Source organism: Zophobas morio, unplaced genomic scaffold (assembly GCF_036711695.1).
Source record: "Zophobas morio isolate AGI-343-1 ecotype UQ-CSIRO unplaced genomic scaffold, CSIRO_AGI_Zmor_V1 ptg000007l, whole genome shotgun sequence".
In the NCBI taxonomy this organism is placed as follows: Eukaryota; Metazoa; Arthropoda; class Insecta; order Coleoptera; family Tenebrionidae; genus Zophobas; species Zophobas morio.
In genome coordinates this window covers 7480083-7491737 of record NW_026972112.1, presented here as the reverse complement: position 1 = coordinate 7491737, position 11655 = coordinate 7480083, and the positions used below count along the sequence as shown (strand labels likewise).

The 11655-nt window shown below is 32.9% G+C and overlaps 1 protein-coding gene and 1 long non-coding RNA gene across 3 annotated transcripts; both read right to left on the bottom strand.

Moving 5' to 3' along the window:
- Positions 1–2490: 2490 nt before the first annotated feature.
- On the bottom strand, positions 2491–7639 carry LOC135124394 (UBX domain-containing protein 4-like). Of its 2 annotated transcripts, none has more exons than XM_064049441.1 (6): positions 7455–7639; positions 7268–7402; positions 7059–7199; positions 6741–7009; positions 2716–3389; positions 2491–2667 (listed from the first exon to the last, which is right to left on the bottom strand). In XM_064049441.1, coding segments are annotated over exons 1-6 (1302 nt in total). In that variant the 5' UTR covers positions 7537–7639; the 3' UTR covers positions 2491–2666. The 2 variants fall into 2 exon arrangements, with proteins under 2 accessions (XP_063905511.1, XP_063905510.1); XM_064049440.1 differs by having other exon boundaries at positions 2719–3389.
- Positions 7640–7950: 311 nt separating this feature from the next.
- On the bottom strand, positions 7951–8398 carry LOC135124065 (uncharacterized). Its single transcript, XR_010279749.1, has 2 exons — positions 8211–8398; positions 7951–8154 (listed from the first exon to the last, which is right to left on the bottom strand). It is a non-coding gene; the product is annotated as an uncharacterized LOC135124065 (long non-coding RNA).
- Between the last annotated feature and the right edge of the window lie 3257 nt (positions 8399–11655).

Below are 11655 nucleotides of genomic sequence, written 5' to 3'. Positions count from 1 at the left end.
CAGTTTTAAAAAATATACATCAATGCATTGGAAGTATGCAACCAATGTTACCTCAACAATACATTACATTACTTGATTTTGTAGAACAAGAAATTCCAAAGTAGATATTTAATTTCTTGTTTTTAGTTAAAACAGCATTTGTTTTATTTTTTTAATAGCGTTTATAGAGTACAGGCTGATTCAGCGTAAATGACGAATCTGATTTGTCCCTATCCCTATAGGCACTCCAAAATACATTTTTCTCTTGTTCCTTGATTCATAGTAGAATTTAAAAAAATTAGCATTTTGGAAATTTGTTCGGGAACAGCTGCTAAATGATCTCAATTTTATCAGGAACATTTTATTTCGTGATGAGTTTAAATTTTCCAACAATGGGACTGTAAACAAACACAATTACATTACGCATAAGAAAATCCACGATGGATCTGTGAAACTCCTTTTCAGAGAATTATTTCCATCAACTTTGACCTACTTTAAACATCATCCGTTACAGTGACACTTCATTTTGACGTTTTTAAAACCACATACTTCGTGGATTTGTGATATTTTTGCAATTCTAGTGTTAATCCAGGAATAAATAAATAATGTATTTCGGGTTGCCGTTAACCACAAATCACATTCGTCATTTAGGCCGAGTCACCCTGTATATATTTTTTTAAGAGTCCACCAACGACACAGTTTCCTACAAAAATATAGGCGGCAACGTGATGCTAGATGCATCGAATATTTTTTACACTTATGTAAAACATTTTTTTTAATTTCTACTAATAAAATGCTCATTTTGTATGTTAAATCTCGCTATTAAAACAATAGTTAAATCGCAAGGATGAATAAAATGTTTATAGCAACACTTTATTCACACTGTCATTAACAACAAATCGTGTATGATACACGTGAATAATAGTAGATTGTTTTATTAGGATTAAAAGTGCCATTTTTTGCGACGAGCAAATTTTGCATTTGCGAGGCGGAGCGAAGCGAAGCCGAGCGGATGCAAAATTGCGAGTCAAAAACTGACTTTTAATCCGAATGAAACATACTACTTTTTCGCCAGCCAAAAAGTAAATCTCAAAAAAATTTTAACTTTTTAAGGCTAGGATTAAAAAAAAAATTAATGCTAGGATTAAAAAGGCAAAAATGACGTTGTTACTTTAGTAACGCAACTTTTTTTTACTCTCACAAAAACGTCAAGTTTTCCGTCCAAAATTGACGTTAAAAGTGACATCTTTTAAGACGGCTGGCGAAAACGAATTTTATCCACTCAAAAACATTATTACACTCAGCTTCGCCTCGTGTGCCAAACTGTTTTTTCGTTGGATAAAATTCACTTTTATTCACTTATACCATAAATAGCTATTTTGACAATAACTCAAACAAGTTGACATTTTTTTTTACTCACTAGTAGGACTTTTTATATTTGTCATAACAAAAAAAAAAGTATCCGTGACAATTATAGACAATATTCAGGGTAAGCCGATTATTCTTTATTATAACAAAAAAACCATAAGGGGTCTAGACGATTATAAACAAACCATATTATAAAAATTATATCCTATGTGATTTATTCGAAAAAAGGAAAGAAAATGATTATTTTTTGGGTTCATTTTTTGTAAAGAATGACTTCATTTATTTGACATATGCAAATACTTTCGTATTTGAACACAAATTCTTACTTGAGATATCTACTGCTTCACGTAAATTCTTCAAATAAATATGGAAAGGAAAATATATACGGTTATTTCACATAACATCACAGTACTAAAGTCTTTCGATGGCTCTTGGATACTGGTTGTAAGAAATTTTAATAAAAATGTATCTAAATGAATAAAATATTTTTTAAGATTGATGAACATGAATTTAAAAAACTAACATCTTGTATTACAGAAATCTGTAGATATTTTGTCCTATTTTTTCTGTTGTTGCAGTTATTTTCTATAATGTTTTAGGGTGACTTTTCATTATATCGTTGGAACGATGTTGTCTTTTTTTGTATCATTATGTGGATTCAAACTTTTAACAAGCAAGTGCATTTAATTTTACCGGTAGTTGAAAGCGCCATCTTCACGGCAGAAACTTCATACTTACCGCTCTAGTGCTCTCACATATAAAAGAAAACGTGTTGGCATCTCAAAACACATGGAAAAGCGACATCTAGGAGTGAATAGACGCTTACTTTTGTTTCCGCTTTTAAGAGTTAGTGGCGCTTTTAGAATAATGGAATCTTCAGTTTAGTCTGAGAACATGACAGCGTAGCTGTTTAAGCACGTTGGCGGTTTTATTAAACTTGGACTGTCTCTCTCCTGAATTATCTAACTTAATTAAAAAAAATAATAATAAGGATTTTATCTACGGCTTTGAAAAAAATACAAATCTGGTATTTGTTAAATAGTAATCTCTTTGCTCTGAACACAAAACACGCAATAAAAATTATTGAAATATATTTACAAGATCAATATCCTTGTGCCTAATACCAGAATAATAACAACAAAGAAAATTTGCAAACTGATTTTATATAAGTAGAATAAAATAAATTACATTTGCTGGGTAGAATTGCCATTCCAAGTATTATTTTCATCATCACTATCATTCTTATTTGACAGACGATGAACATTCCCTTGCCTTCTAATCACAGTAGTCTCCCCAGCCCTACGAATTTTTGGTTGAGTCCTACAACAAACCCCAAATTATTTCCACCAACTCCCAGTCCTCAACTACTACCTCGGTTCGTTACTCGCATCCGCCGCTCTCTTGTTCTGATTCTCGCTAGGATTCGGCGCCGGCCCCGTCCCAAAAACAAACGTCTTCAAATACCCCAAAAGCGTGAAAATCGGAGCAAACAGCGACCAGATAAACCCGGTCCAACCCCCCTCCGTGTTAGTCGAAACCGCGCCTCTGGTTATAGGCAAAATCAAGATAACAGCGGTCGGGACCAACCCCAGCTCCAACAAAGTCTGAGTTTTGTCGTCATCAGTGAACTCCCGTCTTGGAAATGTCGTCGACAGGGTATAGGTGCTGAAGGACAGATTCAAACTGGCTTTTATGTAGTTGTGGACGCTCTCCAGAGTGTCGGTGCTCGGAAAGTCGTTAGTGGACGTTTTACCATCGGGCATTCGGAACTGTAAACGCGCTACGTTGGTGTTCACCGGTCTCGGTGGTGTTGGGGCTGCGGGAGCCGGTTGGGGTGCCGCAGGTGGAGAAAATTTAGCCGCTCGTTCGGCCTTATCTTGGGCTATTTGTGCTAGGACTCGTTCTCGAGCTGCCTGGCTTTCGCGCTTTTCTTTTTCGCGTTCTTCTAAAACTTGCTTGAGTTCTTGGTCGTCTTGCCAACGTTTTAGTTGCTGGACGTTTTGGCCCATTTTGCGGCGTTCGATTTCTTGTTGGCGTTCTTTCTGTAAATGATAATTAGGTGGTAGTACTTCATAGTTGTTTTAATAACAGTTGCTAAGTTTCGAGTTTATTGCTATTTGTACATTATGTTTGTATACTAATAAAATTTTGTAACCTATTAGGTCATTTAGGCCAACAATGCGCAAACATCCGCTTTGCTGCGATAAAATAATTTTAAAGCTTTGAAAGTAGAGCTGACAGTGGAAAAGTTTCATTTCAATTTCCCGAATATGAAATGTATTCGCTTTCACAATGTATTTGCATAACATGAATAATGTTTGACTTTTAACACTTCAACCTCTCATAAACGAACACTTTTCATGTCTGAACGCTTTTTACCCTACTTAAATTAACATGATCCGACTGTCTGAGAAATTTACGATTTATAACTAAAGGATAGATAATTACGGGAAATGGGTCACAAAACCGTCGTAAGTTGATATTGAAGAGTATTGATAATTTATGACAGACTGGCTACAATAGACCTTAAATGCAGAATAATCCTCAGCTAGTACTTGCAAATGTAAAACTTATTTTGACAAATGACAAACTCTGAGAAAATAGGGGGCGGGTGGGAGGGGCTAGCACTTGCTAGATAAGACTGATTTTGCCCCAATTTAACTTGTAAAAACTTGAAAAAAAAAAAAAATCATAAAACAACACTTTGAATCTGCTAAACCGAATGCGTTGAAATCTTGCAGCTGTTTTAAGGTTATAAAGAGCATAATAAATTTTTAGTCAAAATATATTTGCTTATCCAAAATGTACAAAATATGATGAATCTGTACTTGTAATTTATCATTCCATTCATATTTTTTTAATTTGTGTATACAGGGTGACTCAAAAAAAATGAATGCGTGAATTTATTTTATTGATTTAATCAGGAACTACAAAACCGAATGCTTTGAAATCTTGGAGATGTTTTAAAGTTATTCATCCCCCTTAAAAATTGATGACGTCACCCCAAAATTTTGCTGAATAAATCCTATCTAAAATGTACAAAATATGATGAGTCTGTACTTGTGATTTATAATTCCATTAATATTTTTTGGATTTGCATATACAGGGTGACTAAAAAAAATATCATTGTACAACTGGTTAAAAAAAAAAACGGGACAAATGACAAATGACATATTCCCATTGCTTTTCATTGATCTATGAGAACTTGATTTGCTCATCTTTTCCCGTTTTTTGTGAAAGCAGCTGTACTTAGGAGCAAGGTACTCGGCAACGAGAGGTATTAAGACTGTTCCACCTCCTCACTGAGGGTTTCCATAACCCCTCAACACTTATATAGAATAGTGAGATAAGAATAAACATTTTCTGGTTTGATTACAGAAAATTTTGAATTCGAAACGAGAACTTTTGAGATAACATTTTCAACCAAACAGTAGAGAGTAGTTTTTTCTATAATAAGTCACATTTTTTTGGTTTATTGAACTGTTTTCAGAGGCTTAGAAGTTGAAAAAAGCTACAGGTTGATGAATAATACATCACAAAAAAAAAATTGACTTCCTCTAATGTAACTACTTAACTTACCACATTAATTTCGAGCAAATTTTTACGATCTGAAGGTCACAGAAAAAAAATTAGTTGTCATTATTTATTGCATTCAGCGCATAGAGTATATCATACAAACTTTCATATCAGTATTTTTGATTGCTTAAACTTCCTAAATATTCCATTTCTTCTTCTTCAAAAAAAAAAAAAATTGCTCGAAAGCTAAAGTACAGTGATCCAGCATTTTAGAGTTGAGTTTTTACGTTACAGAATTTTGTGATGACATCATCAACATTTTTTAGGTCACGTATATTAGTTTGGATTGGTGCAGTATAATACTAAAAATAACAGTATTGTATTCCCAAAATTTTCTGGGAAAATGGAGCCGTTCCTGATTTAATGAATAAAATAAATTGACACATTAATTAATTTTTCTTGAGCCACCTGTATAAGCAAAGCTAAAAAATATTAATGCAATAATAAATCACAAGTAAAAACTCATCATATTTTGCACATTTCGGGTATCTTGGGAATTTAATTGGTCACTATGGAAATTTGCAATTTAACACCTTTAAATTTCACAAGTTTTTACAAGATTAATCGGGGCAAAATCAGTTTTATCTTAACAAATACTAAGCCCGCCCACCCGCCCCCTATTTTCTCAGAAGATGTCATTTGCCAAAATCAGTCTTATCTTACCAAGTACTAGGCCCGCCCACCCGCTCCGTATTTTCTCAGAGGATATGCCATTTGCCAAGATCAGTCTTATCTTACTAAGTACTAGGCCCGCCCACCCGCCCTCTATTTTCTCAGAGAATATATGATTTGCCAAAATAAGATATATAGCAAGGACTAGACCCGCCCACACGTTCTTTACTTTCTCAGAGGGTAGTAGTTGTTAAGATAAGTCTTATTTTGGCAAATGACATATCTTCTGAGAAAATACGGGGCGAGTGGGCGGGGCTAGTACTTGGTAAGATAAGACTGATTTTGGCAAATGATATATCGTCTGAGAAAATAGAGGGCGGGTGGGTGGGGCTAGTACTTGCAAATGTAAAATTTATTTTGGCAAACGCCTTCAAAAAAAAGAAAAACCCTAATATTTTCACTCATTTCTACTTTTTCAATTAACTGAATTGAAGAATTGTAAATTTCTCTATACACATTCTAAAAAATCTTCAAAGTTTAAAATTTGTAAAGATTAAAATCACAAAACTTAAAAACAAAAATCTCAATGAAGACCTTGAAAAAAGCTACAGGTTGATGAATAATATATCTATATTAAAATAATTTTATCATAGAAGAAAAAAACCTTCTCTAGCGTGTCCACTTAACTTAGCACATTAATTTAAAGCAAATTTTTACGATCTGAAGGCCACAGAAAAAAAATTAGTTGTAACAAATGCAAAAATAATTATTTCTTGCATTCAGCGCATAGATTTTAGCACACAAACTTTCATATCAGTATTTTATAATTGTTTAAAGTATCTAAATATTCCATTCCTTCAAAATAAAAGAAAACCCTAATATTTTCACTCAAGTTCAAATTAACTGGATTGAAGAATTGTAAATTTTTCTATAAATATTCTAAAAATCTTCAAAGTCAAAAATTTGTAAAGATTATCACAAAACTTAAAAAATAAAAATCTGAATTGGTCAGAATATTAGAAATTTAATTTAATTACCGTCAATTATGGCGTGAAAACGTTAGATTCTTAATTCCACCCACTTTGTCATTCCTTAAAATAAAGATGACTACAAAACTATTGCGTCATTTCTCAACTTTTAATATCCGCGATTTTTTCAATCTATATTAAATTCATTCTGACATTTTCATAATATAAAAAACCCACCTCCATTTCCTCTTTTTTCTTTTCTTCCCTCTTCTTCTCAACCAGCTGCTTTGCCCTCTCAACTTTCTCCTCGACTGACAACTCCTGGTTTTCAACAGACGTAGCGTCTTCAGACTGAGTTTCCTGACTAGTGGATGGTTTTTCATCCCTTTTAATTACACAAACGCCATTATCACAAACTACATTTTCAGGTGCCGGAGCTGAGACAGGAGCTGGAGCCGATGGTTCGGCAACCTGCTCACTTTTAATGAAATCTTGTGTTTGTGCAGCTGTAACACAAAATTTAATAATAAAACAACGGTCACCGCAATCACTTACAAATAGGAGATAAACCTCCCTTTTGCAAAATTAGGTTAAGTTGGCCCTGAAAGCTTTTAACATCACTTGCTTCTTTTACAATCTCAAGTGGCACCCCTTGTTTACCAATAAAATATACAGACGGTACTGGAACTTGTTTATCTGGCAAACGTTCAGGAATAACATTACAACTGATTGTGACATTACAATCCAATTTGGCAAAAGGATACAAATTTGGCTAAACTGCTGATACGGGACAGATTCTGCTTCAATTTTAATTGCCACGAAGCTGTCGCTTCCCAAAATTTTCACCACCTCTGGGTTGTTGATTAATTCGGTGATTTGCGATGACTTTTCATCTTTTCCTAATAGATAACGTTGGTAAAAAATAGGTAAAAAAATTTAGATTACGCTTACCGTGAACGTACACTACAAAAATAGCTTGTTTGGCTTTTGATGTAACGATTGCTTGGGCGATTTCGCCTTCGAACCAATTCATTTTTGTAAAAACTATGATTTCGGTTACTTTTGACCTGTTTCGGTTGTTAAATGACGTGTTAGATAGCGAAGTGACAGACCGGTAATGACAGATGACGTTTGTTTACACATGTGTGCTATTCTCTGTCTTTCTTTATGGTGTGGTAAATTCCGTTGGTTACGTGCGGTGTACGTCTGTGATTGTTTGTTTTTATTTGGTCGGCATAGCTATAACAAGATGGCGAATTTAAATTAGGGCGGCAAAGTTGCTTCTGTTTTCACTGAGATTTTTGAGTAGTTTTAATAAGCAAACAACAAAACAGCTAATAAAGTGCTTTAAAGAAACCAGAAATTAGATTGATTTTCAAGATTCGTTAAATTAAAACTAACTAAGTGGTGCTAAGGTCAGAAAATCTCTTGTTGGAAAATCATAACATTATTAAAAATCAATTTCCTATAATATATTTCAAAGAAAAGTGTCCGAATTACAAAAGTTATACAGGGCACCACTGGTACGCCATATTTTTTCTACGTCGTTCCGCTCAGCTGTTCCTCTTCTCTCTGTGCCGGTCCACGCCAGCGGCGCCAGCATCACGGGGGCCGGTCCAGTGGCGGCCACGTGGCGGCAGCGGTAACATTCCTATGCCCAAATAAATAAACTCCATAAATATTTTCACTTTATTTTAGAAAATTTACATGATTATCATAGCTGGTTATGAGCTGGTTTGAGGAATTTTGGATAGGGATTTTATCCAGTGGTATTACATTGCTTAAGGTATCTCAAACTGATGAAAACCAACCCACAGAAGAAACACAAAAATTAATATCAATTCCAATTTTGGATCATCGAATGTCCTCACTACTACTAGGACTTCTATATTGTTGTCAACAATGTCAACTGGTTCATAGTTTCATTTTGCGCATACTCACAACATAGACAGCAGAAAATATAAATCGTGAAATTTTCGAGATAGGCAACCCAATTAACGTTCAGACAGTTCGGCTACGGACTCACTTTATCAGCTTGGTTGTTTAAAAAAAAGTGTATTTGAAATGTCTGTACCAGATTCATGTCCCAAAGACTATTTCAAGCTTATATCTTTTGAATTTTACTTTGGTTTCCTTACTCCAAATTCAAAAAACAGGTCAAAATAGTTTGAAATTTTGATTTCAGGTACATATACATAGCACCGACTCAAAACTGGTACTTAAAAGAAGCTAAAACAGCTGAAAATATATTGATATTTTTAACTTTATAATTTTTGAACATAAAAATAAAATTGTACTGAACCGACCTACTTATATAGTTTATTTTGGCGATTCTAAGAAGATGGTAGAATAACTGAAATGGAAAATAACTTCAAGAGGTCGAAACATACAAAAAACCGTGTTTCGGTAATTTTCAAAAGTGCTAGAGAAATGACCAAAATTTCATAAGAGTATTGAATAATTGAATTTTTCGAAAATGTGTCTAAAATTCTAAAAAACATTAAGGGATGTAGACCTTGACAAACTGAATTGAAAAGTATTGCGTGATAATGGTCCGGGACCAGGATTTTCAAAATCTTCGCTTTCAAAGTAATATTTTTCAAAATTCTAAAAATTGGCTTGCTTCCTTTTGACGATTCTGGGAAAACGGAAAAAATTTTCAAAGGGCTGAAGCGGAAAATAACTTCTAGATGTCGAAATATACAAAAAATCGTGTTCGAAAAACATCAAAAATTTCAAAATTGAAAAATTGAGATCATGCAAAAAATCTACAAAAAATTCTGGGACATTGATCTCGAAGAGCTGAATCGAAAAACCTATCGTATTGATGGTTCTGGACCAAGATTTTTTAAATCTGTGCTTTCAAAGTAATTTTTCTCAATATTAAAAAAAACATCATGTTTTATTTTGACGATTCTGGGAAGATGGTAAAAATTTTTGTAGAACTGAAGCCGGAAATTGCTTTAAGAGGTCGAAGTCTATGAAAAATTTGTTTCGGTAATTTTTGAAGGAGCCGAAAAAAAGGTCAAAAATTTCATGAAGGAAAAGTACTGAAAAATTGAGTTTTTGGAAAAATTGTCAACATACAAATTTCGACGATCTAAACGAAAAACACTGCAAGATTTTCGAAATATTTTATTTTAAAATCGAATTTTTAGAAAATTCAAAAAATGGTAGAAATTTTCGAAGGAATGAATCCGAAAATACAATCAATCTGGATGTTGAAAACTAAAAAAATTATATGTCGTGAATTTTCGAAATTGCTCGAAAAAAGCTCAAAAATGGAAGAATTGTGTTCTGGGGAAGCTGAACCGAAAAGTATCAAGTGTTAAATAGACCCACCAAATTTTCTAAATTTTCGTTTTCAAAGTGACATTTTTAAAAATTTAAAAATTGCAATATTTCACTTTGATGATTATGGGAAAACAGTAAAAATTTTCGAATAACTGAACCCTAAAATAATTTCTACATGTCGAAATTTACAAAAAAAACCTTCTTTGGTAATTTTCGAATGTGTTTAAAAATTGTCAAAAACTTCACCTATTGAAAAATTCAGTTGTTATAAAAGTTGCCCAAAAATTTACAAAAAATTCTGGGATATCGATCTCGACGAGCTGAACCTAAAATAGTGTAATTGATTATAATCTTGGGCCAATTTTCGATATCTTCGCTTTCAAAGTGAAATTTTTCAAAAATTCTAAAAATTTTCAAAGAACTGAAACCAGAGATAGCTTGAGGAAGTCGAAATGTACAAAAAAATTTGTTCGATAATTTTCGAAGGTGCTGAAAAAAAGTCAAATATTTCATAAATTGAAAAATTGCAAAATTGGGATTTTGGAAAAGTTGCTCGTTGATGGTTCCGAGCCAAGATTTTCGAAATATTTCCATTTACCCCAAATTTTTTTTTATTTTAAAAATTGGCTTATTTTTTTTAGGCGATTTTAGAAAAATCAAGGAAATTTTCGAAGAAATGACGCTGAAAATAACATCGGAGTGTCGAAATTTAGAAAAAGATCTGTTTGGGTTATTTTCAAATATGTTAGAAAACTGTCAAAAATTTCACAACGGGGAGTACTTATTGAAAAATTGAATTTTTGAAAAAGTTGTCCAAAAATTTACAAAAAATTTTGGGATATCAATGCCAACGAACTGAATCAAAAATAGCGTAATTGGTTGATGGTCCTGGACCAAGATTTTCGAAATCTTCACTTTCAAAATAAAATTTTTCAAAATTCTAAAAATTTGCCATTTTTTATTTTAGTAATTTTGGAAAATAGTAAAAATTTTTAAAGAACTGAAACCGGAGATAGGTTCAGAAAGTCGAAATCTACAAAAATTTGTTTCGGTAATTAGAAATTTCGACGATCTGAATCAAAAATATTGTCAGCTAATGGTCTCGGACCAACATTTTTGAAATATTTTATTTTAAACTTAAATTTTTAAAAACACTAAAGTGAAGCTGAAAATCTGGAAGTCGAAATCTAAAAAAAAATCTTTGTCGTTAATTTTCGAAACTGTTCGAAAAAAGGTCAAATATCGAAGAATTGTGTTCTCGAGAAGCTAAACCGAAAAGTATTGCGTGTTAATGGACCTCCGAAGATTTTAGAAATTTTCACTTTCAAAATGACTTTTTTTAAATTCAAAAATTGCCATGTTTCATTTTGACGATTATGGGAAGATAATTAAAATTTTCGAAGAATTCAAGTCAAAAATAACTTCTAGATGTCGAAATCTACAAAAAATTTTCTTTCTTCAAAAAATGTCAAAAATTTCATACCTCGGAGGGAGTATTGGGGGTGGGGGAAGGTGGAGCTGCTGCGAATTCAAACACAAGAACTGAGCTGTCTAGTACGTGATATCGGAACAGAAATCTTAAATTAAAATAATTACGTAACAAACATATATAAATTTGTCGAGAAGCAGCATAGAAAAGGTTCCGTAAGGTAACCCTGAACATAAAAAATCAAAAACACGTTTTTGAGTCTCGTGTTCAAAGAATACTACATATATTATTAAAAAAAAAGACAAAATATATACCCGGCCCACCCACCCCATCTCGTTTGTGAAGATTTTTTTTAATTATTGAAACTTAAAACATGTTTAAAATGGTAATTTTTCGTAGAAAAAAAAGGATTTTATAATTAAGCTCCGC

Coding starts and splice junctions, on each gene's coding strand:
- LOC135124394 (XM_064049440.1), bottom strand. CDS start 7,536: ATGAATTGGTTCGAAGGCGAAATCGCCCAAGCAATCGTTACATCAAAA. Junction 7,010..7,058: donor GGGAGGTTTATCTCCTATTT/GTAAGTGATTGC, acceptor TTTGTGTTACAG/CTGCACAAACACAAGATTTC. Junction 3,390..6,740: donor AGAAAAAAGAGGAAATGGAG/GTGGGTTTTTTA, acceptor TATCATTTACAG/AAAGAACGCCAACAAGAAAT.